General features: G+C 38.5%; 1 protein-coding gene across 11 annotated transcripts in view; it reads left to right on the top strand.

The window, feature by feature from the left end:
* IL1RAP (interleukin 1 receptor accessory protein) overlaps positions 1–23,638 on the top strand; it is a 139,225-nt gene that overhangs the window by 70,883 nt on the left and 44,704 nt on the right. For all 11 annotated transcript variants that reach the window (XM_053564954.1, XM_053564951.1, XM_053564949.1 and 8 more), the window contains 2 exons: positions 11,945–12,230; positions 14,726–14,912. In XM_053564954.1, the coding sequence (XP_053420929.1) occupies positions 11,945–12,230; positions 14,726–14,912 (473 nt within the window). The remainder of the gene's footprint in view (positions 1–11,944; positions 12,231–14,725; positions 14,913–23,638) is intronic.

Below are 23,638 nucleotides of genomic sequence, written 5' to 3'. Positions count from 1 at the left end.
GTTCACAAACTAAGAGTGGGACTTACGCATGGTAGGTATTGAATGAAAACCAAACTGGTAGAAATTCTAGAATATTCATTGTGTAAAATAGACTCTGAAAGACCCGCAACTCCTCGTTATCCCTTTAATTTGATGTTGTAATTTGTTGTAGTGTGACCTACTACGGTGGGTAGTAATGTCTCAGGCTTGGCTGTTCTCTTCTGTGGGTGTCTGTTTTTTCACTTTGTCCTTTTCTTTTTTCTTTCTTTGTTTTCACGTTTGCCTGGTAAATGATTTCTCTACACACACACACACACACACACACACACATTTTTAGCTAGAAAGGGTTTCCACTTGTAATTAATGAAAAATGGCAATCTTTGAGGCAGTGTAAAGATAAATAACTAATGTCACAGGGAGGAGGAGTACATTGTCAGGAATAAAGCTGGTTCAAGGATCCATCTCTAATAAAACTGAAGCTGTGGCTTGTAGATTTATCTCCACCCCAAATCTCTTTTTGATTGTGGTGTTCTTTCCTAATCAGGAAAATCATATCTGTTTTCTCTGCTCAGGGCTTTTTCCTATTTTCTTCAACTTACTTAATCAAGAAAACTCCCTTTTCTGGGTGGGAGTAAGGTATGTATAATTATCTGGACCAAGAAAGCCATCTGCTGAGCAGTACCACCCAAGAGTATCGGATAGATGCTCCTGCCGCCTCTGTGTCCCCTACCCCTACGTCCTCTCCCTCCTTGATGGCTTAGTTGACAAATAGAATTTTCAGAAACATCTTCTAGATCTTTAAGTAGCTCTCTCCTGAATAAAAAATATCTAAGCTTTAATAATATTTTCTCTATGTATCATGCTCTAGATAAATGGTGTTTACAGATTTTTAGAAAATTGATGGTTTATTATAGGACAGTGCTATAAAAATATCCAGATATTTAGAATATGTTTTTCATTAAAAACAAAAAGAAACATATTTTAAATGTAAATATTAATCAAAAAGACAGACTCCTAGGGTGACTAGAACCTCCGGAATTGTTCAATTACCCACTTCTATGAACTTAGTGATCCTCATCACTATCCGTGAGGATAATAATCAGCTGTGAATAAGGATACTCCAAATAATAATAGTTTAAATTGATTTTTTTCCAAATGTAATACACATAGAGATTACCTGGGGAAGGTTAAGACACAGATTCTAATTTAGGAGGTCTCAATGTATCTCTCAAGGGATGGGTTGTGTGGACCCCCCCTGTAATTAGCAAGGATATAAGAACGTTTATTTCACATGAAGTCTAGAAGGAGATAGTTTAGGGCTAGCGAGGCAGCTCCTTAACCCATTCAAGGTCCCTCCTCCTTTCACTTTCAGATTTTATTACCTTTAGGGTGTGTGGCCTTCGTCCTCTGGTCCATGGTGTAGCTCCAGCCATCACATCTGTGTTCCCAGCAGCAGCAGGGGAAACACGTGATGGCAGGAGGGCACAGGAAACATAGGGACTGGCCAGTGTCTCTCAAGGAAGGTTTCTGGAATCTACCACAGGACAATTTCAAACATATCCTATAGGGCAGAATTGAGTTTCCTGACCACATCCAGGTGAGAGGAAAGCTGGGAAATGTCACTTGTATTCTCAGTGGCTGTGTCCCCACTGAAAACTCTCACACTCCGTCACAGAGAAAGGGAGGTTCTGGGTTGGGGGCACGGAAATGGGGTTCTTCCAGCAGTCTCTGTTGCAGACTTGGAGGTCTGCCACGGGAAATGTTTGCCACATAGGAAGTCACAGTCATAGATTAATCATAACTAATACATGTACAGAACTTTCCAGTTTATATGTAAATAGTTCTTTATATTGTAGGCTTATTCCGTTTTGGTTTCCATATTGTCATGAGCTTCACTTTTCGGATGTAGAGACTGAGTTCAAAGCGGTTGGGGCCCTTCATTGTTGATAAAGCCTTCTTCGACTATCCCCTTTAAATCTGCCTACCCTGCCTCTCTCTTCTTTCCTCCTTCCCCATTCCCAGTCTGATCCCTCTCAACAGCTTCTGTTGTTCTTTGTTCCATTAACTTATAACCTTTCAACATACTATGTATTTTTCTGATTTGGCATGTGGATTGCCTGTGATCAGTCTCCCTGTGTTAGGAGGTGAGCTCCAGGCGAGACCTTTGTTTTGCTCACCAGCGCACCCCAGGCACCCCCTTTACTACCTGCTGGGTGATGAAGTCCTCCATCCATAGTTTCTAATGGATGGATAAAACCAGTAAGTGTCAAAGCCTGTGTGTGAATTGTGTCTGTTGTCTTCAGCCCTAGTGCCCCGGGTCCCATGTCACGTGCCTGATGAGGGCTGCTGAGAATGTTTTCACACCTGGCACTTCCTCGTCTGCCTCCGAAATGTGTCCACACTTATCTCATTGACTGTTTCCTTGTCACTAACTCACCAGCTGGCTCTCACTTTGGATTCTGTTTGGAGCACAGTCCCAGGTTAATGTTTTCCAAAGAGCCATGCATGACACTAGAATGGAAAAAAAAAAAAGAAAGTAAAACTTACCAAAATTAAGGGAAATAATGGAAATCCAGCCGTTTCGTTTGACTTAGTCTCTGCCCTCAGGCTTAGATAGGTCCAGGAGAACATGCTCATGAGACTGTTTTGTTTATTATTTATTTATTTATTTATTTACTTTTGAGACAGAGTCTGTGTCACCCAGGCTATAGCAACCTCAAACTCCTGGGCTCAAGCAATTCTCCTGTCTTAGCCTCCTGAAGTAGCTGGGATTAAAGGTGCCTACCACAATGCGTTTCTACTTTCAGTAGAAACAGGCAGGGTCTTGCTCTTAATTAGGCTGTTGTCAAATTTCTGAGCACATTTGATCTTCCCACCTTAGCCTCCCAAAGTGCTAGGATTGCAGGTGTGAGCCACTCAGCCTGGCCAAGAGACTGTTTTTTGAAGTGTCCTTCTGCACATTGAGTTCCAGTTTAGAATATAAAAGAAGACTGGTTCTGATCTCAACTCAATCTTAGGGCTATCACCTCTGCCCTCCATCCTGTTTATAATATTAATAATAATATACGTGGTATAGCATAATATAAACTTACTGCCCTTCCGTTTGGAACCCTGTTGTAACAGTTGGCTTATCTTGCTTTGTCAGTTTTGTGCCTGTGTCTTTCCTTTATGAAAATTGTTAACTTCTTGATGGGCTAGGATCCATGCAGATCCAACTAATATATACTGAACTTCTTTTATATGCTAGACCCTTTAATTCTCACATCATACTATAATACAGGCAGGTTACACACACAGGAGAAGCATTTTGTCCAAGGTCATGGTAGGTAAGTGGCACATGGTAAATAATTACACATGGAAAATAATTCTACCGTAGGTATTCCCAAATTCAAATATTTGCTCTTCATTTTCTATACCCAAATTTCTTGAGTTTTATACTTCCATGTCTTTCTACCCCAGCACCCAGCCTATCCTTACAGCAGGTTTTCAATAAATGTTTAATAAAAACACAAATACAGGAACAGCTTTTCTGTAGGAAATATCCTGCTTTGAATGTGCGAGCATGGATTTGGGACAAGCATGCTAGCTCTACGTGCAGGCAGCTTTTATTTGTGCTACCACTCAGGCAAAAGTAAGTCAATTAATCTCTCTGTCTCTGTTTCCTGGCATGTAATGTGGGAATGGGCATGAAAGCCCTAGAGGGTGTTGTGAGATTAATTAGTTAAAATGTATACCCTGCTATATAAATGCTAATTGCTGTCAGGAGCGTGGGTTGGATTTTCCAGTGACTTGGCTTTGGGAGGCTTTGCACATTTTCATTAGTCTTCTGTGCTACCAAGTCTCAGCCTTAAGAAACCTTTTGACTGAGGGAAATGATGACTTTGTGGTTCCCCCACGTTGAGGGGCCAATTTAGAGAGGGCTTCCAGTGTGGGATAAACTGAATAAGAAAGGGCATTCTAAACAAAAAAGTAATTCTGGGGCCAGTAATTTACTAAATTCCCTTTGCTGTTATTAGAGGCAAATCTATTTGCATAACAGCCTTTTCCTGTCTTTTCTGAGGCTGGTCTGCAGTGAATCATATAATTAATTTGGTATTACATGACACTCCAGCCTGTTTCCATAGATTTTATTTTTATTAGTTCACTGAATAATTTAAAAAGCTCTGACATAATATCCTCAGGTGGCTGTCTAGAGAAACTTAAAAACTTACAGAACTCATTTCAAATGGGCAAATACCCCAAAGACAAAGCTCAATAATAAAGCCCTTTTTGCCGATGTTTAGAAATACTAATACATATGTTTTCAGTCTCTATTGTAAAGGAGGCTGACTCGCTTTACAGACATATTCATTTGGACCATAGGATATAATTTAAGAGACATACATAACAGGGCACCATTATTTCTTTTTCCTTTGAGATGCAAATTAAATGCATTTAGTTTGATTGAAAACAAACTAAGTCTATGGAAGGGGGCACAATTCTTTGTGACAGATTTGTATTTAAATTTTTGAATGTAAGAGCCTTTAACAAATGCTGTTTTTAAAAGTATCTGTTCTAGTTTTTTTTTTTTTTTTTTAACTTTTGTCATGAAAGGAAAATTCTACCTTCCTTTGTTAGTCGAGACAGGTAATACTAGTTGTTATCACAAATTTCAGTGGTTTAACACAATCGAGGTTTATTTTTTGTTCATGTGACAGCCCAGTGTAGGTGAGGTGGCCTTCCCGAGCAGCTGTGTGCTGGCAAGGGTCCAGGCTCCTTCCATTCTAGGATGCTTCCCTTTTCAAATAATTCTGGGTATCAGCATCTCAGTGTAAGGGAAAGAGAGCATCACAGCGTAAGGGAAAGAGAGCATCACATCACCCTAGGGGGTAGGGGTGGAGGTGGGGTAGGTTGTATAGCATTTCTGACCACATTTCATTGGCCAGAACAAAATTCCTTGGTCCTAATCCAATTGCTCAGGGAGAGTGGTTTCCACACAGGTGAAAACATGATTAATGAGTGTCTAGACCAGTGATTTTCAACTACTGTGCCATGAAAAGTTTTAAAGATTGTTAATTAAATTATTTCCAAAGTTCAAGCACAGTAAGTATATTCTTTTTCTTACTCTTTCTTTGGTCAATGTAATTTAAGTATGCCATGGAAGTTTAAGTATAGGTTCGAGTGTGCCCTGAGATAAAAAAAAAAAATTTGTAAAACACTGATCTAGACTGTCTCTAGCACATTCTGCCCTTAGGATCATCAGAAATTCATTTTATAATTCCTCCTAAATTGCTCTGCCTGAGTATGTGCTGAAATGTTATCTTAGCTGTGTCTTTGCGTCTTTGCATCCCCTTTTGGCAATCAGCATCCTCTTGCTTTTACAAAGAAAAATCTGCCTGTCACTCATCATACCTCTTACTATTAATCATTGCCCAGGGTCATAAAGACCAGCAGGAGCCAAAGTAACACTTCTAAGGCTGTTATCAGAAAGTCTCCTAAATAAAGGCACCGTGAACCCCCAGCAGGGCTTCCTCTGTCTGTCCAGTTTACCCAGGTTCCTGTGAAGAGTGAATCATGATGTCAGAAATGTGATGTGGTCCACACTGTGGTGAACCGATACACTTGTATGTTACAGTGGGGTTACAGGATGCTAATTTTCATTTAGTAGTCTTGCACCAACCATCATCTGATTTTGGTCAAAAAGTACAGTCTTGACGTAGATGCCTTTGGAAACAGCAAAAGGAATATCTTGTCAGGGCGGCGCCTGTGGCTCAAGGAGTAGGGCGCCCGCCCCATATACCAGGGGTGGTGGTGGTTTCAAGCCCGGCCCCAGGCAGAAACTGCAAAAAAAAAAAAAAAAGTAATAATAATATCTTGCTAGGCATGGTGGCTCATGCCTGTAATCCCAGCTCTTGGGAGGCCAAGGCAGGTGGATTGCTGAGCCAAAAGATTCAAGACCAGCCTGAGGCAGAGCAAAACCTTGTCTCTAAAAATATTCAGGCATTGTGGTGGGAGCCTGTAGGCTCAGCTACTAGGAGGCTGAGGCAAGAGCCCAGGAATTTGAGGTTACTGTGAGCTATTGACAGCACAGCACTCTATTGAGGGTGACAAAGTGAGACTCTGTCTCAAAAAAAAAAAAAAAAAAAGAAAGATTATCTTTGAGAATGAAATACAGAAGCCAGTGGCGTCTTATTTGATCCAGACAAACTTACATGATGAAGTTTCGGACTCCATCTGCTGTCCACCTCTCTGCTTCTCTCTTTCTTTTTAAAACTATATGCATTATAATTCAAAAGTGAAAAGGCTGGATGCCAAGGCCTATCAACACAATTTTTGGAATTAAATAATGAAATCAAGATATTTTCTAAGACAAAGTTGGTGTGATGAGGATGGCGGATTTTATTACATGGCAGATATTTTCTTCCTCCTTTTTTTCTAATTATAGTTTTAATTATTTTCAAAACAATGTATAGAATTTTTAAGGTCAATATATTAAGAGACTTATACCAAAATAATTGTATTCTTTCTGCCTTCATTTTTCTCCTAATAGTTATCCTTCTCAGAGTCAACCGCTTTTGGGTATTTTATTTCTTCCTTTGGGAATTTCTCATCTATATTTTACTACCCAATTTGTGTATATTGTTATTTTTTGTTTAGGGTTATATTTTCATTTTTTAATTGTAGTAAATGAAGATTATCTCCCTCAACCTTATATCCCTTCTGCTTTCTTTACCCTTTCCACTCTACATTTGGTTGAATCAATAATCCTTTAGTTAATGTCTTTACATGTTATTGATGTATGTTTATGTTGACTTTCTTATTTTTTGAAGTTATTAATTGTATTATTTGTCATATGCTTATTTTAATTTGTATCTTTTTGTAACCATTTTATAATTTTCAGTTGCCTTTCAGCATAAGTTTTCACCATGCTATTGTCATCAGATATTTTACCAGTTACAGTTTTTGTTCCTTTGTGGAGGTTTTCATTCCCTTCTGTCTATGTGGGTTCCTCGCCACGTCCTGGTGCACAGCTGTTATCCTAGGATCTCGTTCACTGTCATTCCAGGGTACCTTTGCCTCTCTTGAATTGAATCCCGTGTTCCTGGATCCCATGATTCTCACTCTTATTTTATTCTTTCATTTTGATGGCATGAATCCCCTAAAATCTTTCTGACAAAGAACACATGGGAAGTAAAAGTATTTGTGTGTCTGAAAATGTCACCTTCACGCATGATTATTTCAATAGGGTTAGAGTCAACATTGGAAATGATTTTCCTTCAGATGCATTGCTTTATTATCTTCTAATTTTGAGTCTTTTTTTTTTTTTTGAGATTCCCAAAGTCATTTTCATTCCTGTGATTTTCTAAGTAACTATATTTTTTTGCCTTTCTTACTCCCTAATAGTTTATAGATACTTCTCTTTTCCTACTTTTTTTTCAAAATATTTTTGTGACATTACCCATTATGCTGGGGCAATTGACAGATCATTTTAGTTTAGAAGGTTGCATCCTTTGATCCTGGGATTTTTCTTTCCTGTGAATTATTTAATTGAGAATTATCTTCTATACTTTCTTTTTTTTTTTTTTCCTTTGGGGGCTCTTATTACGGAGATTCATGGACTGGTCTTCCAACTTTCTTGTCTGTTTCTTGTTTCTTTTTCTTATTACTCTGCTTTTTAGGAAATCTTTACCTTTCAAAAAATTATTAATCTTTGTCTTCCACAATAATGATCATATTTTTACTTGCAATGAGTTTCTCTCTCTCTCTCTCTCTCTCTCTCAATATTTCTTTGTTTTAGCATCTGGTTCCTGCTTCCAGGGTGCAACAGTGATCTCTCTGAGGCTATTGACGGTAATTTTTAAATGTTTACTTTTCCTGCAATAATCTTATTTTGCTCCAAGTTTTCTTTACTTTGTTTCTTTGGATGTTACATTTTGTGCTAGAGATTGTTCTTAGATGTCTTCTTAGATTAACTGTTCATATGTAAAAAGAAGAGATGAAGGGGCTGATTAAGAATGTTCCATCTGGGTGTGAAGCTTGTTTAACATGAGCTTTTCTATTGGATGATGTGGCTGCATGATTTGTTAAAGAACCTCTTGATATTAAGATTGTGAGCATTTGACACTTAAATCTACTAAGTGTAGAATATAAATGTCTTAACACAATAACTAAGAAAATGCAGTGAAGGCTATGTTAACCAGTTTTATGAAAATATTTCAAATTGTATATAAAACCAGCACATTGTACTCCATAATTGCATTAATGTACATAGCTATGATTTAATTAAAAAAAAATTTGACATCTTTTTTTTCAACCTGATCAAATTTTCCACATACAGTTCTTTGATCCTCCCATCTAGAGGAAATGATCTTTGAAGCCAAGAGGGGAGAGTTGTTCAATACCACTAGGAGGGTGAGATTGAAACAAAGGCTGTCACTTTTTGATATAGCTGTAATCTGATCCTCTTTATCTTACTGTTTTCCCTATAGCCTCAGTTTTGAGGTACCTGACTGCATTTGCCAGGACTGAATAGCTTGTAGGAATGGGTAAAAGCAAATCATAATTATTTATGACTTAAAATCACAAAGTTCTATTGAATGCTGTCCACATTTGAGGGACCCAAGCTAAGAGTGTCTTAAACTCTGTGTTTTCATATTTGCCAAAGCAGATGAAGAGGGGACTTGGTAAAATATACTCCCCAAACACTGTAAGGACACTGACTACGTGTTACTGGTCGAAGTGAGTCTTATGTCCTCTCCTACTTCAGACATACAGGAAGAACAATCTGAAAAGTATGCCTAGGAAGAGAAGGCTTAAATACTGGGTGAATAGCACTAATTACTCCTTATCTTGGTGCTGATAGTTCTGTTTCTCAGCATTATGAAACACAGCCTGGTGTGTTCTCCAGTTTTCTCCTGCTGGCTCAGAAATTTTCTTTTTAAATCTGCTAAGCCTGTTATCACTTGTTCATTTTGATGTTGCTATTGCCTTTTCTCCTGTTCTTTAAGTTACCTAGGATTATGTATTTAAAAATCATTTTCATTTTAGTAGAGCTTCAGAAAGAAATCAAATTGGGTACATGTATTATTGTTATGTTTATCAGAAAGACTGAACAATTTTCTGCAGACTGAACTTTGCAGTGTAAATGGAAATGCGTTTACAGAATATGATGATACATTATAAAAATATTATATTACAAATGCTTGTTGATGTGAGTAATATTTTGATCTTCCCAATTCTTTTTCCTTGTGTTAGATTTTAAAAGGTGCTTCTGGGTGAAAGGATAGCAAAAAGTCAGTTGTTGAGTCTTGAAGAACCAGTTTGTTCCATTTCCCAGAGATGTATTGCTTACTTAGGTGACAAATCCTTTTGCAGGTGGGAAAGCTTCAAATGCTTTGCTATTTTTTTTTTGCTTCTGAGTCTGTAAGTTGTCTGGCATGCTTGATCTAGGCTGGGCTTCCTCTTGCATCATTGGGTAGTTGTGGAAAGGCCAGGCAGCTGTGCTCCTGGGGGTGAGGAGGCTGCTGGCTGGGTGCCTCAGCGTCACTCCCTGTGGCCTGTTATTTACTAGTAGTAGGCTTTTCTGGCCTGGGTCTTCTGGTGGTGACAGGGCTCCAAGAGAAAATGCAAAAGCTTTTAAGACTCAGGCTTAGATTTTTGCTGCATTTGTTGGCCAGTGTAAGTCACAGAGCAGCCCGGATTCAAGGATGGGCAGACAGACTCACCTGCTTCACCGAGGGCCTCCCAGTTTCTGATGGCAGAGGTTATGGGTACAGGGAAGAGTGAGAACCAGGGCTGTTTTTGCAGACTGCATCTTTCCGAGTTATCAATGGATCATTAAAAATAATTTTTGATGATAAAACATGGAAAATGTGAATATAGCTCAGGAGTTTAATGAAGTGAGTGAACTCGCCAGAACTGAACTCCTTTTGTTCCCTTACACATTTTCTCAGTGTATCTAAGCAAAGAATTTTCAATGAATGCCAAAACCTGTCATTCAGAAACAGCCCATTTAGATTAAGATGTGTTTCCCGATACAATTTTAACATTTCATATACAATAATTACTTATAAAATTGGAAATATTTATAATTTTAATGTATAAAACTCATTTCAGAAGAAAATACTTTTAAACACTTAGTGCTTTATATGTATATTGCACTAAAAATAAAAGATGAGAATGATGAAACATTAAAAATAAACTATCAAAGGTAAGACTATATCCCATTAAAGTAAAATTATGTTTGGAGATAGTGGAAATAATAAAAGTTTAAGAATGTTAAAAAAAAGTATGAAGTTTATAAGTTTAAAAGAAAGCTTGTTGGTGTATTTTTAGGTTAGATGTTGGTGGATAGCAAATCACTTTTCCACTGGCTGTAATTAAAGAGCAATGTAACCATTTTATTTTAAAATCGCATTACTTATAATATCATACTAAATATATCCTTTAGGATTATACTTAGTATGAAAGGTTTTAGATGTCAATGGAAATATAGGGGAGATTACATATATATTTACATACATATATATGTATTTATGTATATATGTGTGTAAATATAAATATGTATGTAATTACATGTACAGGGTCACCATAAAGTTCATATGCAATTTAAACATGCACATGAACTCTATGGACACCTTGTATATGTGTGTATGAATTACAAGCATGTTAGGGAAACAAGAAAAATTGAATATTGTTTTAAGGTGATTGTTTTGCTCACAGGACTCCATTATCTCTGGCCTCCGTTTGGCCTTCATCTGGTGATTTCTAGAACTCTCCACTCAGATATAACTCTTTTTTTCTTTTTTTTTTTTTGTAGAGACAGAGTCTCACTGTACCGCCCTCGGTAGAGTGCCGGGGCGTCACACGGCTCACAGCAACCTCTAACTCTTGGGCTTATGCGATTCTCTTGCCTCAGCCTCCCGAGCAGCTGGGACTACAGGCGCCTGCCACAACGCCCGGCTATTTTTTTGTTGCAGTTTGGCTGGGCCTGGGTTTGAACCCGCCACCCTCGGCATATGGGGCCGGCACCCTACTCACTGAGCCACAGGCGCCGCCCAATAACTCTTAAGAATAAAAGGAATTGTTTTCTTTTTTCTGAATACATAAGTGAATACCTTGATTTGATTAATACATCAAAACATCAGATATACCCCAGAAAATATATACAACTATTATATACCCTTAACAATTAAATAATTAAAAAAATAAAAACCATGACAAATTTTATTCGTTTCTCAATCATTGAATTCCCACCCCTTTTTTCCCCAGGACACATCCCCAGTGAGTATCCCTGAGACCTCTTGACTTTGTTGTACTGTGAGTGCAAAATACATTGAATTTTGAAAATTTACTACAAAATAAAGACTGTAAATATAACATGCTTATTAGTTTTATTTTGATATTTTTGATAAGTTAGGCTTAACAATATACATTATCAAAATTAACTTCACGTACTTCTTTTTAATTTTTTTTATGTGTTGACTGACGTATCTAAAATTACACATATAGTTTGCATCATAATTTCTATTGGACAGTACAAGAGTAACTGAAAAATCAGGAGACTTAGGGAGAAGTGGAGCTTCCCTCTCCTAGTTACCCAAGGGTTGTCTTTTCACGTGCAATTTCCTCTTGCCAAGAAGTGAAGAAGTGTGTCATGTCTTTTTTTAGGTGATACCATCCCCCGTACCTTGTAGGGTTTAACAGGATCAAGCTATCAGATCAAATGATTACTCAAGAGATGCTCGAAAAAAAACAATATTTTTTTAAAAAAGAAGTAATTTATTCATATCAGAGGTGCCTATTTTGCAATTTTTAGAGGAAGTTTACTGAAGATGACCAGAAAAGGAGGTTCTGAAAAAAATTGGGTATCCGAAGGTAGTATGTTCTCAGGGGGTATTTAGTGTGAAAGTGACTTATCTGCCTTTTCTCCCTTTCTCTCTCTCTCTCTCTCTCTCCCTCCCTCTCTCCCTTTTTGTTATTCCAGAACGCTGTGATGACTGGGGTCTAGATACCATGAGGCAAATCCAGGTGTTTGAAGATGAGCCAGCTCGCATCAAGTGCCCACTCTTTGAACACTTCTTGAAATATAACTACAGCACAGCCCATTCAGCTGGCCTCACTCTGATCTGGTATTGGACCAGGCAGGACCGGGACCTGGAGGAGCCCATTAACTTCCGCCTGCCCGAGAACCGCATTAGTAAGGAGAAGGACGTGCTCTGGTTCAGGCCCACCCTCCTCAACGACACAGGCAACTACACCTGCATGTTAAGGTAGCCCGACTCTGGCTGGTAACTTTCTCTTTTCCCTTCAGTTCCTCAGTTCCTGAGCTTTTATCCAGAGATGCATGTGCTTAGAAAGCTGGGGAGGGCAGAAAGCACTTAGAGTTTTGTGAGTTAGTTCTCTGTGGCTTTGCTGAAGTGGGTTAAAGGAGGTATACAGAGAAAATGTGCCCTCTAAGAACATTCCCCATCAGTAGTTCCTTTTTCAGACCCTGAGAAATGCTGAAGTTGTCTAAAGATGGAGCCTTGTTTATTTACCCCTTTTCCAAGACATTGGAACCTGCCTACCTTTATGCCTTGCTAGAGGTGGCCATTTCATCTAATGAACATTGTGGGAGGTAGAGCACTTTCCTAGCTATTATTTTTGGCATCTTTCAAAGTACTTGGCACAGAATGCAGACTCAGGGTGCCTTTACAGAAGAAATAATACTTGGGAGGCATCTCATGTATATAGGACAATGCTTTTTAAATGTTTCTACCAACATTCCCCTAAGAAGCAGGAGAACACCACATCCCTGGGACTATACCAATATAATGCAAAGCAGCCTGTCATTAAAATTTTTTGCAAATCTACCTTTTTTCTTGAAAGTTCACGTAGTTTTCATATTTTACTGCACAATTTACCTATTTTTCTTTTACTAGAGATTATTGCTGTTTTTGTTCAGAACAAAAGAAATGAAAAGAAAAACATTCTAAAAACAGTTCTCTCCAAAGAATAACTATTTTAAGATTTAATTCTTTGGTTACCTTTTACCTCCAGTCCCTTTTTCAGCTACCAGGATTTACTTTGTTTTCTAAACTCCTGCTTGAATTATTTTTTTCTTTTAACATAATTTGATACTGTTTAACATGTACAATTACAAAATACTATAGACTTCGTGGCTTAAAAAAATAGAAATTTATTTTCTCACAGCTTTGGAAGCCAGAAGTTCAAGATGAAGGAGTTAGCAGGATTGGTTGCATTCCCGGTGCCTCACTTCTTGGCTTGTACACAGACATTTTCTCTCTGTCTTCACATGGTCTTCCCTGTATGTTTGTGTGTGTGTGTGTGTGTGTCTATTTCTCTGTGTCTGTGTCCTAATCTCATCTTTTTATGAGGACATTAGTCATATTGGATTAGGGCCTACCCTTCTGACATCATTAACTATGTCTCTAAATGACCTATCTTCAAATACACTGGTAGTCACTGTCTAGAGTACTATAAGTTTGAACTTCAACATAAGAATGGCAGAGGGGCAAGATTCAGCCCTTTCATTACAATAAGTAACCCCAGATCTTTTTTCTCTCATAGATATTAACTGTTCCCTGTTGGAAAACTATGACTATATTTGATATAGATAAGCTATATTATGATTATGTAATAAAGGACCTTTTTCTATCACAGAAACGCCTTTGGATCACTGTACCCTTGGGGGATCCCTGTAGCCTCTGCAGGCCCTTATGGGTCTTTCACCTGATTCTTTAATTTCACTGGAATGGACTCTAGACTGATATGTGACTTCCAAGGAGTCTGGAATACTCACGTGCCTACTATTTGTTATCTAATACAACGTAGTAGAAGTTAAAACAGGTTACAATCAAAAGAGCCCTCAGGGCAAAAAGAAAATAGGACATCATTTCAACTCTGCCAGCGCTTAGCCAGTGACCTTAGGCAAGTCACATCCACCTCCGAGAGCTTTGGTACCTATGTTCATACAAGAGAGCTGAGCTAGGCTGCAAATCTGTACTGCAAGTGACTGTACTGAATACCATAGGCAGCTGTAACACGATGGTGTTTGCATATCTGAACATAGAAAATATACAGGGTAATGCACTATAAAAGATAAAAGGTGCTATGCCTGAATAGGGCACTTATCACAAGTAGAACTTGCAGGCCTGGAAGGTGGTCTGGATGGGTGGGTGAGTGAGCGGTGAGTGACTGTACACTTTTATACTAGGACAACGCAGGTAGGTATGTTTATACCAGCATCACCACAAACACACGAGTAGTAGTCTCACTATGATGTTACAGTGGCTACGACATTACTGGATGATGGGAATTTCTCAGCTTCCTTATAATACTATGGGATGCCATCATATATGTGATCCATTGTCAGTGGAAAAACATCAGAATGTGGCACATAACTATTTATTCAGGGTGGCCATAAAGTTCATGTGCAATTAAAATTAAAATGTTAAAATTAAGATTGCTCCTGAACTTTATGGCCACCCATATAAGCTCCCATACACACACATACATGTTTAGGATCATATCTATAATTAGTATTTTAGTACATTCATAGTAGTTAATTGTGCCTATCTTTTATTCTGTGATGTTGACTGCTGTAAGAAATGCCTCCATCACCCATTTAATTCTTACATGAATTTACATATACAGAAGGTGTCTCAATAGGCAGTATGACTTCAGTTAGTTCACTTTAACGTAGCTGCCGTTTTAAATCAAATGCAAAGACAACTAACCATCCGTTGCTTATTTCTCTTTTCAGGAACACCACATACTGCAGCAAAGTTGCCTTTCCTCTGGAAGTTGTTCAGAAAGGCAACTGTTTCAATTCCCCCATGAAACTGCCAGTGCACAGACTGTATATAGAGCACGGAATTCAGAACATCACTTGTCCAAATGTAGACGGGTATTTTCCTTCCACTGTGAAACCTACCATCACTTGGTATATGGTAAGCAAATTCAGTGCAGTTTCTTCTTTCTAATGTTATATATAATGATAATATTTATTTACTGAGTTGAATTTTTAACCGAGATGTTTCTCTAAAGATTTTCTGATGTCTTCCTTAATAAGTTTATACAATTCTTTCGCTACTTCTCGAATTGTACCATTTTAAAGGAAATGATCAGTGACGTGATCAGGGTGATGTCCCTCAGCCCACCATTTCTGAAATAACTAGACCACCAGAACCACCCTATTTCTGTAAACTTCCTGTGAAACAGTTTGAGAAACTTTTCTCCCTTCTACTCACTACTCATCGAGTGAATTTCAACTCTTGATTGGTCAGTATTGTATTTCATTATTTATGTGGGTTCTGTTTGCCCTCATGTGTGGGCGCTGTCCATCTGTGGCCTCTCCCGCATCTCAGGGATTTGGAAAGAGTTTAATCAAAAAAATGGAAGTGTTGGAAGAAGGTAGAGCAGCAGCCTAGCTTTTGAATTGCTTCAAATCTCCAGCATAAGCCAAAAGAGGAAAAAAAACCCGTGGACAGAATTCACAACAAAACTCAGTAATAAGTTATCTATAAGAACCACTTCAATAAAAACTGTGAGCCAAACCAAACAGCCTTAAGACCCAGATGGAGTCAGTGTTTGTAGGGAAGGGAACAGATGGGAGTAATGTGGCCTGGCAGACTTGAGAACAGAACCCCGGAAGAGCCAACAGGTACCCGGGGGGGAAGCAGGGTGAACCACTCTGAGAACAGCAGCTGAAATCAGGAGGGGTTTTGATCTCTTAAGAAGGCAGTGCGAGAAACCCCTAGTAAGAAGTTTAGAAGGGGCTGGAGCAATTCAAGGGTTTCACAGCTCTGAAAAGTAACCAGCCACAATGAGGAGAATCTGCTGAGAGTGGAATAAAAAATGAACTGCATCAGAGGAAGACACAGGGAGGAAAGAAGAGGGCTGTCTAGAAGTGGAGCAGGGGACAGAGTCAGCGCATCTCAAGACCAAGCCACCAGAGTTGTCAAGACACATTTTTGCAAGGTTAGAAGACCGTGCCATATTTTAAAGTTCAGAAAAAAAACTATTTCAAAAAGGAGTTAAAAAAAGAATTTTTTTTGAGGCAAAGTCTTACTTGGTCACCCTTGGTAAAGTGCCGTGGCATCATAGGTCACAGCAACCTCAAACTCTTGGGTTCAAGTGATCCTCTTGCGTCAGCCTCCTGAGTACTGGGACTACAGGCACCCACCACAATTCCCGCTATTTTTAGAGATGGGATCTCACTCTTGCTCAGGCTGCTCTCATACACCTGAGCTCAAGAGATCCACCTGCCTCCGCCTCCCAGACTGCTAGGATTACAGGGATGAGTTAAAAGATATTTAAACATGAAACAAGTTGTGAAAGAATAACATAAATAAGAACTAGAAAAGTTCAAAAATTACATACAGTATGTAACTCGGTAAAAACTTAGAAGAAAATAGTTTCAGAAAAGAAGCTAAACTAAGAGGAACATAAGGGAAAGAAAACCATACTAGGTTTTTAAAATCAAAATTAAATGATGAGCAAAAGTAGAAACTTTGCGTGGCCATATGAGTATTTGGAAAAGTAGATTTTAAGACAGTGAGGATTATCAGAAGTAAAGAGGACATTTCATAATAAAAGAAACACTTCCTCAGGAAAGCATATAAGTAAGAAAAGTACATATACCTAATAACAGTGATTCAAAATACATGAAGCGAAAGTTGGCAGAATTCTGGCTGTGTTTAAAAGATGTTAATGAAACAACTTGGGGGCCAAGAAGAGAACAATTGGAACCTGAATAGAAATAGTATTATAATTGAAATAATTTTAATCCTGTGAAATAAGTTTAAATTCTCATTTTCATAATGATATTTCAAAAAATTTAATCAGTTACATGCGGGTGGTGATAGGAAATCAATTCATTATCTTGAAAATTGGTTAAGGGAAATAATCAAGTATTCATTCTGGAATTTGTAGAAGAGATGTAATGTTGGGTAATGAAGTGGTACAGAGAAGTGTGCTTCTATCAAACTATTCCTAATATAACTGAAAGATAAATGACCCAATTAAAATATCATCACATCGCAACCCTCAATAGATTATAAGTCCAACTATTAAAGCATCACAGACTGTTAACATGTCATGACAAGAAACCCCCAACGTGTTTCTTTTGATGAAAGAACATATTACTACCTATAATATTGCCAGATGGATTAAATCCGAGTCAGAGTAAGCCTTTGGATATCGCGGCCATTTTGCATGAGATACAGAATATTATTGAACTTCACCATGAATGTGTACTCAGCAAAATCCAGATTTCATGAAACTCTATACACCAGGTGTGCAGGATTCTTCAACAGATAAATCGTAAGAAAAGGCAAAGGAAATACCCCATGGAGTGGAAATGGTTAGATTAAAAAAAAACATAAAAGATATTTAAAATGTGTAGAAGCCTGAACATGCATATATAGGTTGTAAAATTATACATGAAAAAAATAAGTGATTTTTCTATAACAGTGTAGACAATGACTGCTTTGGGGAGTATTAAAATAGGTGTGATTGGCATGGGGCATGCAGAAAGCCTTTCAAGGGTGGCTGGGAAAGATCCCAGACTTGAGTGATAATTCCAAAGCGGTTTGCTTTGTAATAACTCATAAACGTATGTATGTTTTAAGGGTTTTTTAACAATAAAATGAATAAACAAGAGGGAGAAAGAGAGAAAAGGGGGAGACAGGGAAAAGGAGACATCATTTAAGAAGTTTAACAACCAATTGGACTTTAGTCAGATCCTGTTTCATTCAGATAGCTATAAAACAATTTAAGGACTGAGCACAGTGGCTCACACCTGTAATCCTGGCATTATAGGAGGCCCACAAGGGAAGAGCGCTTGACGTCAGGAGTTGGAGCAAAAGCAAGACTCAGTCTCTAGTAAACTAGAATAAGTTAGCAGGGGTTAGTATTGTATGCCTATAGTCCCAGCTCCTCCGGAGGCTGAGGCAGGAGGATCTCTTGAGCTCAGGAGTTGGAGGTTGCATGCAGCTATGGGGATGCTGCTGCACTCTAGCCAAGGTGACAGGGTGAGCTCCATGTAGTTCCAAAGGAGCTCACAATTTAATACAGAAAAGTTTATAAATAGGAATATAAATTCTTATTTATGAACTTTTGATTTTATGATTTTTATGAAATCACAAAATTCTAGGTTCCACAAGTGTGACAACTCTTGGTTTTTAGAAGAGGAAGAGCTTGCCCTCAATGAATCCCCAACAATAAAAAAAAAAAAAAGAAGAGGAAGAGCTTCGTGTCCGTGTCCCGTATGAGACTGCTTGTTTCTTGAGGGTGAAGTTCTATTATATCCACCTCTATATCTCCAGTGATTCCTAGATCTCTATTGTCTGCAGGTGAAGGATGGTGCATTTCACCAAGGTATGAAATAGCAAACGAGGAGCAGATTTGGGGAGTAAATAGCAGATTTAGATAGTGTCATGTTAAGTGGCAGAGATGGCCGTGAGGCATGTGGATGGCAAGTGGCCGGGCAGTGAGTGACTAGCCGGCAGCGGATGCATGTTTGGGGGTCTAGAGTAGCGGTTCTCAACCTGTGGGTCGCGACCCCTTTTTAACAATGAAAATTCATTGCGGCATTAGAAAGGTTGAGAACCACTGGTCTAGAGCTTGCAGAAAAAAAAAAAAGCTGGAGACAGAATTGGATTCATCTATGTGATCATGGCAGCTCTTAACAAGAGTAAGTGCGAAAAGAAGTTGACGAAGGTTAACTGTGGGGAGACTGTTCATGGGATAAATGGAGGAATATACCCGGGAAGGAGACTGAGAAAAAATCATAGCTATAAAACCATTCCCATTGCTGAGACCCAACCATGTGCAAGTGGCTAAAGAGGGCATCCTTTGGCCAGGCACGGTGGCTCACACCTGTAATCTTAGTACTCTGGGAGGCCAAGGCAGGTGGATTGCTTGAGCTCATGAGTTTGAGACCAGCTTGAGCAAATGCAAGACCCGTCTCTACTAAAAATAGAAAAACTGAGGCAAGAGAATCACATGAGCCCAAGAGTTGGAGGTTGCTGTGAGCTATGACGCTACAGTACTCTATGCGAGGTGACAGCTTGAGACTCTGTCTCAAAAAATAAAAAGCATCCTTTTTATTTCCTGGTTGCCTCATGTCTGGTATACTGCTATTGCTTCTTATTTCTCTACCTTTGATTGGATAGTCATCTGACACTTGATCATAAGAGATTTTCCTCCCATGTCTATGTGGCAGGGCTAGCATTTTCTGTTTTCTGCTTCCTATAGTCATCCCTCAGCATTACCCAGCCTTCTTGGCCCCTCTAGAGCAGTTCCCTTTTAGTTATTATCATCTGAGCTCCCTACCTTGACGTTGGAAAACTGGTCTCTTATAGTCGATACCAATAAGTCTATAAGGGTTAAAAGACAAATAGATAAAAATCCTAATATCCGAAAGATAAAAGCTGCTGAGTTGAAAAAGGAAGAGGAAAGGAACACTTGTTACATTGTACTGGTCACAGGGCAGCTGCTGGGCACTCTCTGTGTTACCATGTGTAACATTTGTCACAACTACCCAGGAAGATACCAACTTTTAATGGATGAGGACATAGAGACTTCCAGAGGGAAACAATAACACGTAATATTTGTTGAACACAGATATTACTCCAAATGCTTTATTTCACTCAATTCTTTCAACATCCTTATGAAGTGGGCTGTTTCATTTCCTTCACTTTATAGCTGAAGTAGAGAGTGGTGGAGAGATATTCCCAAGACCACAGGTCTAGAAGCTAAGATCAACCCGTGCAGTCTGTGTCAAGAACTCACACTTTTGTGTTGGTTTGTATAATTTACACGAAACAGTCCAGGTGCTAAGGGGAGAGTCCAGAACTTCAGGCCAGTTCCTTTTGGTTCTAAAGCCTGTATTCTTCAGAACTGATATGGCTCAGAGGGTGGGGTCCAATCTTTACCTTTGGACCGTAGCACACATTGTCTTTGAACAGACACTGGGTTGGGGGCAGGACTGTGGGACTCAGGGAGAGCCCTAGGAAATAAGCGGTGTCTCAAACTGAGAGTAGAGGAAACACAAAACCAAATGTTTCTATTTCTGAACTGCAGAGGAAACAGGTCAGCATCGGATTTTCCTCCCCAGCATTCTTTCTTTTTCTCCTTCCTTCCCTTTTCTGTATGACAGGGATCCCTTAAGATAGGGGCCCAGAATTCAAATTCTCTAATTTCAACAATCCTGTGAGTTAAATTGATGTTCAGTAAATGTTTGTTGAATAAGCAGGATTTCATAACTAGTCTGAAAAGCAGACCATCGTTTGTAAGTGATTTACTGAATATGAAATAGCCAGCTTATAAAAGAACTTGTGGATACTGCCTGTTCATTCAGTAGGGACCTCCAAATATATACAAATAAAGAAACAAGTAATGTGATCCTTCTGTTGTTGTTTTATTACTATTATTAGAGACCTGAGCTTTAAATTATGTCAAGCCATTCAATTTCATATGACTGCTTTACTTCTCTTCCTTATGGGTGGATACTTAGAATTTTATTTTTTAGAGACACTTATAAAAGCATAAGCAATTTCCCCTTTTCCCTGAGACTAGAGGAACCACTTTATTAGGTTTTTTTGATACAACACTAATTGCAGCTGCTGAAATTCTCTCAACTGCTGCTCACCAGAATGCAAATCTGAGAAAAGCTGTTTGTTCTTGACGCATTGCAATGATTAAAATTGGTGTATTACCTCCACTTTTAATTTTTAGTCTAACATTAATCAGAATTGGTCAAATACTGTTTATAAATATCATTCGGAAAATCTCTGATTTTTCGACAAAGTGTCATCAGTAAAGAACATTACAAAAAAAAGTACCAGGCTTGGCCTTCTCGTTGACCATAGCACGTACTGTTGGGAAGTCAGTCAGGGTGTGTGTAGAAGGCTTTAATTTTTAAATGCTTGCTTCCGTTCGACCTGACAGCTTGGTTAGGTTGGTTCTTACTTGCTTTCCTTTTCTTCCCCTCGCTATATAGCGGTTTTTAATCCTCAGTGTGAAGGGAATGGGTATCATATTTTCTTTCAGAGCTATACGCACATAATTCCATATGTGGCATAGACATGCAATATTTTCATATACTTTCAGAACGTCTGAAGACCCAAGATTCATGATTTAAACTGAAAGCCAAATTCAAATAGCTGTGAAGCCTGCGGCCGTATCATACCATTCTAATAACCTACTTTGTACTTCAATAGCACTTAATTCATATCTCATCTTTGTTACTATAGTGACTGTATATCTGCCACATGTAGGGCCCCCACCCCCACCCCGTCTCTCCCTTTCCCCTTCCCTCCTCTCTCTGTTCTTCAAGCACACACCTAAAACTGAGCCTTAGGGGTTGATTAAATAATTAAATGAATTAGATTGCACTATAAAATTCCAGAAAATAAGTGTCACTTCTGTTTTTTCCAGGCTCCTTCTTTTGTGGCCAGCTCTTAACACAGTACCTGGAACACAGGAGGGCCTTTATAAATACTTGTTGTGTAAACATTCGTTGACTTGGTTCTTGTCATTGGAAGTGACTGGCTTATTGAACTCTTTTGAGCCTTTTGACAAAGTATAATTTATTTTATACCAACATAATCTTGGATTCAGTAGATTTGCCCAACTTTGGAGACCATGTATCTCCAATAAATTCTTTCTATCCTTCCTCCTCCTTTCTATATCCATCCTACAACCCACCACCCCGTGTGTTATATTCCAGACACTCCTATACTCCATGAGTTCTCAACTCCATGTTCGGTGTCTTGTTTTCTCTCATTCATATTTTTGATCATGCAGCACAAATATATTGAGTGTTACCACCCACCAGGTATTGGCTCACCCACCCCTACGGGCTCACACAGGTTAATCTAATAAGGGAGGAGTTCTGCATGGAAACACACTATTATCATGAAGTAATTTCGGTACTAACAGGCTGGGGGGAAAAAATCCTATAGGAATGCATGTAAAGTGTTTCTTTTCTGTGTGTTTTTTAGCTATTAATATTCTATGTATCCTCTAGGATCCAGCCCAAATCTTCCTTTTCCATTCAGTTTTTCTAAATGTCTTCTGTTTGGTCTCTTCCATACTTCCCGCCTCTATATGCCTTTTATTATATTTGTTGCATCCTCCACTAGACTGTGAATGCCTATAAGTGAAGAACTGTGTTTTTTTGTTTGTTTGTTTTTCCATTTTTGTACCTTTACACAGTTCTTTATACATTGTAGGTTTCTTGAAAGGAAACACTTGTTCTTACTTGCCATGACATTCCTCCACCCACACCCCTACCCTCCCCACATGATTCATTTCAGCTGCAGGATCTCAAAGTCATTTCTCATGCCGTTCTTTACCTATATGTTGTGGTCAGTTGCCACAGCAACCATTGCATGATTGAAAAATCGCTTTTCTACTTAACTTCTCTCTTTTGAATTTGGAATGAGGAACTGAGGGGTCAACTAGAAGGATTGTTTGTCTTCTAATTAGACAAATGTTTGCTTCCTTGTGAAATTCACTTATTTTTAACTCATTTATTATATTTGGAAACATGTTTTCTATTCTTTGATATCCAAGTTATTGTTCATATCTGTTTTCTTCTGGATTCCAAACAAATGATTTTGAAATCATTCTAACTGTTGCAGAATTTATTTTTAGGAATATTTTATTATGTTTAAAAATATCTCAGGTACATGTACTGAACAGGCTAGAGATGGAGCTGCATATAAGAAAAAGAGAACAGTGGGCGGCACCTGTGGCTCAAAGGAGTAGGGCTCTGGCTCCATATGCCAGAGGTGGTGGGTTCAAACCTGGCCCCAGTGAAGAACTGCAAAAGAAAAAAGAAAAAGAGAGCAGTCATCAGATGCTACAGAAGTGAATGGACATTTATAGTTCAACAAAGCTCTAAAATTACCCACACCATATGTATTACTTAGAGTATAAAATATTGCCTTTATTTCTTTCCCTAAAATATTTTAGGCCTAAAAGCTTTGAAACAACTATGAAAAGTTCATTTCAGCACATTTGTAAGAAGTGTTGTTGACAAGTTCAGTAATACTAATTTACTTCCAGTTCTAAAAGTATGACTTTCCAGTTCTCAGTGATTACAGTCTGAATTAAATGATAGAGCCGTATCACGCTTTTAATGCCTGGGCTGGCCCGAGGCACAACATAGATGCAGGCCCACTGTACAGGATGAGGACACAGTGTTAGTCAAAATTAAAAACAAGGGCTTCAGACAAGTAGGCCTGGGTTCACATTCTAACTTTGACACTGCCTAACACTATGACATTAACAGTTACTTAGCTTGTAAATGGAAATAAGAACATTACAAACTATGCATGTTTAGAACAAGGATCAGATGAGATAATAGAATACTAAGAGTATTAAGTGCATGCCAGAGTATAATTTTAACTGCCCCAACTCACTACTAAAAAGAGGTGTCCGTTCTTAGTTAAGAAGCTAGAGAAAGCACTTTATCAGCCATCTGGAAAACTGAGTTTCAGCTCTGTACTGTGTTACCTGAAATATGTCCTTGCCTGTCTCATTTTTTTCCCTTCTATAAAACTAAAGCATATTTATTCTAATCTGTCTACTTCACAGATATTTAAGAACAGTTTAGCTGTTTAAAGGTAACACAAAAATCAAATAGATTTCTATAGCTATTATA

Source organism: Nycticebus coucang, chromosome 16, assembly GCF_027406575.1.
Source record: "Nycticebus coucang isolate mNycCou1 chromosome 16, mNycCou1.pri, whole genome shotgun sequence".
Lineage (NCBI taxonomy): Eukaryota > Metazoa > Chordata > Mammalia > Primates > Lorisidae > Nycticebus > Nycticebus coucang.
This window is presented reverse-complemented; position numbering and strand designations above follow the sequence as displayed.